This window comes from Saccostrea echinata, unplaced genomic scaffold (assembly GCF_033153115.1).
Source record: "Saccostrea echinata isolate AGI-Se365-2 ecotype Australia unplaced genomic scaffold, CSIRO_AGI_Sech_v1 ptg000009l, whole genome shotgun sequence".
Taxonomy (NCBI): Eukaryota; Metazoa; Mollusca; class Bivalvia; order Ostreida; family Ostreidae; genus Saccostrea; species Saccostrea echinata.
The window spans coordinates 32,510,197-32,515,138 of NW_026889758.1; the positions used below are offsets into that span (position 1 = coordinate 32,510,197).

Consider the following 4,942-nt stretch of genomic DNA (forward strand, 5'->3'; position numbering starts at 1 on the left):
GTACCGTATATGATTTACATTATGACTTCTAGGTCGAGGCCTTTGCTGGTGGACTGTTAGTCCCCGAGGGCCTCTACAGCCCAGTAACCTAGTACTTCGGTACTAGCTAGAAAATACGGATACAATTTAATCGCTGTGGTAATAATTAGAAATTTATTTCAAAATTAAGGATTATCTCCCTCATGCATAGCTCTGATCCTTCCACGTATTTGGCTCCAGTCTTTGGCACTTTTTTCAGCTCTTCCAATTCTTTTTATTTAAATTTTGGATTCCCAACCTTTCGGCTTGAGCATCACTGAAGAGACATTATTTGTCGAAATGCGCATCTGGTGCATCAAAATTGGTACCGTATATGATTTACATTGTATTTTACATGTATTTGTGTTTGTTTGTATACTGCACTGACCTGTGCACCTGTTGTAAGTTTCCTTGGTATCTTTGTTTCTCTCATGCCGTGGAAGAAGTACAGTTATTTTTGTCGCTACCGAGTGTTTTACAAAGTATGTAGCAAACGTCTGTCTATACAGATGACAACTAAATTACACTAAACAGTGACTAAATGAACGACTTATATAGGGGCCCTCCGATATAACGTCTGTATAAAAGAATATGACAGACAAATTCCTTTTACGAATTGTGTTCAGCTTTAAGTTTAACTTTTGAGCTTTACAAAATTCCATCAATATCAAGTTATTCAATTCTTTTAAACAATGGAAATCTTTAAAATTTCTTCGCACTTTGTTTTGTTGTTTTCCAATATGTTCTAAATGCCATTTTGTCGGCATTTAATTTTTTTGTAAATGTTAGTCTCTTAAATTTTATATTTGACCTCCAAAACGTTCTTAATACACGTTCTCTTAATTCATTTTTAGATATTGACCTTGTTTAAACATTGTGAATGAATTACTGGTCCTTTAAATATATTTTTTTTAATTTAACATATTACCTCCAAAACGCACTAAATCACATGATGAGATGTCATCTACCTTTAAAAGAGTGAGCAGTCAGGGATCTTTATTGTGCCAACACCTACTGCGACACGGGACCTCGGTTTATACGGTCTCATCCGAAGGACCGGTCTCCATGTCTCGCAGTGGCGTAAGGATCAGCTCCTTACTCCGCGACTCTAGAGCAGACGCTCTAACCACTGCAAATATAGATTTGCATCCTAAATAACAAATACACATCGTTCGAAACCTGCTTGTTTATTATTTTTTATAAACTTTTCAAAACTGCTCTTTATTTCTGTCGATGACGCAAACTGCATTTCAGGTTAGATTCGAGATCACATGACGTAAACAATCCCGACTTTCAGTAGCAAGGCAAAGGGTTTGTAAGAAGGTAGCGGATTGAGGATACACTAAAAACTGCTTCCGATACACACACAAATAAAAGTCTTGTCTATGAATATCTGGTTTAATTTTGGGTCAAAAAGTAAGTGTAGCAATGTCAGAGAGAGAGAGAGAGAGAGATTAATTTTCTTTACTTTGTAGATTTTAATGCATATCGGTATAACGCTCGACCTTCATTGTTTAAAGAGAGATTTACGGTTTGTCCATCATTTTTGACGATTAAAGTTTCTTATGCACACAATGACAAACTCATCACATGAAGATTTCCCTATTGTGCACACAATGACGAAGTCATCTAATGTAAAGATTAGTCTTGGAGTGAACCAGGTTATTTGTTTGAGGTCTGAAACATATATATACTAATTTGAATTGCAGGTGTTGGACTTCAGTGATAAAAAAATCTTTCGAGTTAAAGCAATCAAAAATAAAAAAGTATAGAGTGAGAGTATTTTAGTCACGAGTCTCTCGTATAAAACAAATCGAAGTGTTCAAAGTGTTTGTGAATTAGGTGGAGTTGATAATTATTAGTAATTATTAAACAATGATAATACACAGTGTAATGGCAAAGGGAAGGGAATCTTTTAAAGGCTACAAAAACCTACGTAATTACAAAAAGTCTGGCGAACAGAAAAAAGTGCTTTTTTGAGCTTAGCCTGAGAGGAATTGCTCTAGAATTGCAATTGACCAATCCAAACACTACTTCTACCAGAGTCCTGTGAAATATACTTTAATGTCAGGAGAGAGGCAAAGATGGACAAAAGAAAAGACTGCACAGTAAACAAGTTCAAAATACTTCGCTTTTGTCTTCAAAAGCCTTTTTAATACTTTATTAGGAAAGTTAGATTTAAGAAAATTAATGAAAAAGGAGAAGATAACGAACAGTGACCGATCCCATAAAATATACAAATAATACGTACAAATCTGTGAAAAGGACATAAAACACGAATCCTCGGAGGTGAAGATCAGATACCAAGGAAAATGTTTAAAAGACTGAACTAATTTTGGAATTTGGTTAGAAGTTTAGTCGAGGTTTTATTAGATAATTGAGAAATAAATGTGTTTTAATAAAGGAGTTTTAACAGAAGTGTAACTTTTAAAATGGCATCGAAAATGTTGGTCCCTTTTTGAAGAATGTTCATATTGTATTAACTTTTTATGCTACTTGAATATCTGGAATTACGTGTACTTTTTTTTGTTTTTAATTTTGTCTCATTATATATTGGTACTCTTATTTATTCAGACACAAACCAAATATTACTCATTCGTTTTTATTTTTACAAGTACTGCAAAATATTTTCTTTAAAATGGTAAAAAGTGTCTTTTTCTTACTGATTACAGCCCTCACAGCACATTCAAAAATGTCATTTGTTTGGCTAATGTCCGATTTTGATATTTCAAAAAATCCTTTTGCACCGATCGAGTCCGCTAAAGTCTTTCCTTCAGAAGACGACACAACCTGAATACACCTTTGAATTGACTTGTCACTACGAAGATCTGTATGGGTAGCAGTCAATACTATCGGTATACTTTTTCCAACATTTTTTCGAATTTCTGGTATCCAGAATGACTTTATCCGATCAAACGACTGTCTATCTATCACACTGTAGCAGAGGATGATCACTTTGCTTTTGCAGTAGGATGCTGTACAAAGTTTTGAATATTCATGCTGGAAATATAAGAAATTAATTGATAATAACTGCAACTGTACAAAGAATTGTACTATTTTCCATTAATAACCTCAAATTCATGTAAATAAGAATTGCAAATTACCTGTCCGGCTGTGTCCACCAGGTTTACCTTATGATGCTTGTGTCCAAGAACAACAAAGCCTATAAATAAAACAGAAACACATAAATAGGGCAAAAACAAATTTAAAAGTATATCGACAGTTTTTGTTTTGGATATCAATAGGACTTCAACCATAAACTAAAAAGTTTATGGATTTCAACACATACCTTTGATGTTTTCGTAAATTGTTGGAGAGTAAATTGCGGGTGGCTTACACGTGACGTAAGATTTTAGCAATGTTGTCTTTCCCACCATTGTTTCCCCTACGATGCTACATTTAATGCGGCTTCTCATTTTTCAAGATATATGAAAACATCGCATGCATTCTCTTTTATACTTAAGCTAATTAATAAAACCTTTTAGCAGCATTTTCATTGGTTGACTCTCTTATAGATAGTAAAGTAGTTATAGCACAATATGACCAACCAGAATTCTGGATTTTGAATATATTGAATATAACGTCGATGACATTTGAATACTCGGAAACATTCCAAGAATAAAAAAATAGTATGATTATTTTCAAATGTTATTCCACTTAAAACAAAATTTGACAATTCACAAGTTTGTGATTTGCATTATTTGCAGAAAGAATGGTGACAGGACATCGTCACAGTATAATACACCCAGATCCCCTCATTTAAAAATATGTCCAAGGCATGTAATACGTAAAGGGATACTGTGTATTTCGTACAAATGATCCATTTGCATGTCTCTTTTGGTGACAAGGAAGTTGTCATAAGGACTTAAATCTGTGCCAAAACGAAGATGCAAGCATAAAGTTCTCGATGTATATCACATCACCGAACATGAGAGCAAATGCTTGTCGGCAAATAAATCGTATGTCTTATTGTCTCTGTGAATATTGCTGCCGAAACCAGACCAGGACTACATGTATTATGACACTGAGAGCTTTATTAATTAGTTTCTACAAAACAAATGTTCTTTTTATTTTCAAAAGACAGTGTTTTGATTCCTCTAAACGGGTCTTGCAAGCACATTATTATAGAGTTTAAAATAATCTGATAATTGTATAAGTGGCGAAAATATAGATTTTTCTACAGATTTCAAATTCTTCAAGTTCGTAATTTGAAGAATAAATGAGGAGGCAAAGATGTTAAACTTACTGTTTACATTATAAGCTGAGCATCTTTAAGAAAGGGGATTCCTAGAACTAGATCCGTCATTCACAAACTTGGTAATATCTTTCACTAAAAAAACTCGGCAAATTAACGCCTTAGTAAAGCGATCTTTTAATGTCAGCTAAGCGTGATTTCGTGCAAATCTGAATACACACCCATTGCGACAGAGTACATATTTGCATTTTCAAGAAATCAGTCAAGCATAAAAATGGCTGAGATGAAATTTTGTATAAAATGAAAATATTGACCCAAAGGATGTTCAATGAAAAACTAAGTATGCAAAAAATCGACTCAAGAAAATTACCCCCCACCCCCCTCTCCCAAGCAAAACATTTTTTTTAAGAATCACTTCAGCAGTTGCTTGCGTGATGGGGTGGTTAGAGTGTTGCGTTCTAGAATCGCAAAGATAGGGGTTGCTCCTTCGAATCCCTGTGGAGACCATTCCTTCGGATGAAAACTGTATATCCCATGTCGCAATAGATGCTGGCACGTAAAGGAAATCTCAATTCACACTGGACGTAAGTCTATATTTGCAGTCTTCCAACAGCAACAGGTGACTTCCCAACATAGTGAAAATCTCTCGAAGGAAATTGAAGCAAACACCTAACCAACCAACTATTTTGTTATCGTGTACCACAACTTGTAATGAAGAAACACTGGAAG

General features: G+C 34.4%; 1 protein-coding gene across 1 annotated transcript; it reads right to left on the bottom strand.

The window, feature by feature from the left end:
• Positions 1-2,610: 2,610 nt before the first annotated feature.
• On the bottom strand, positions 2,611-3,434 carry LOC133184019 (rho-related protein racD-like). Its single transcript, XM_061318891.1, has 3 exons — positions 3,308-3,434; positions 3,123-3,181; positions 2,611-3,018 (listed from the first exon to the last, which is right to left on the bottom strand). Exons 1-3 carry the CDS (start codon positions 3,432-3,434, stop codon positions 2,611-2,613), a joined length of 594 nt encoding a protein of 197 aa, XP_061174875.1.
• Positions 3,435-4,942: the final 1,508 nt, after the last annotated feature.

What these genes read in the sequence shown, in the direction of transcription:
- LOC133184019 (XM_061318891.1), bottom strand. Translation starts at nt 3,434, where the DNA reads ATGAGAAGCCGCATTAAATGTAGCATCGTAGGGGAAACAATGGTGGGA. An exon ending in AATTTACGAAAACATCAAAG is followed by an intron (nt 3,182 to 3,307) that starts GTATGTGTTGAA and finishes TTTTATTTATAG; the next exon opens with GCTTTGTTGTTCTTGGACAC. An exon ending in TGGTGGACACAGCCGGACAG is followed by an intron (nt 3,019 to 3,122) that starts GTAATTTGCAAT and finishes TTATATTTCCAG; the next exon opens with CATGAATATTCAAAACTTTG.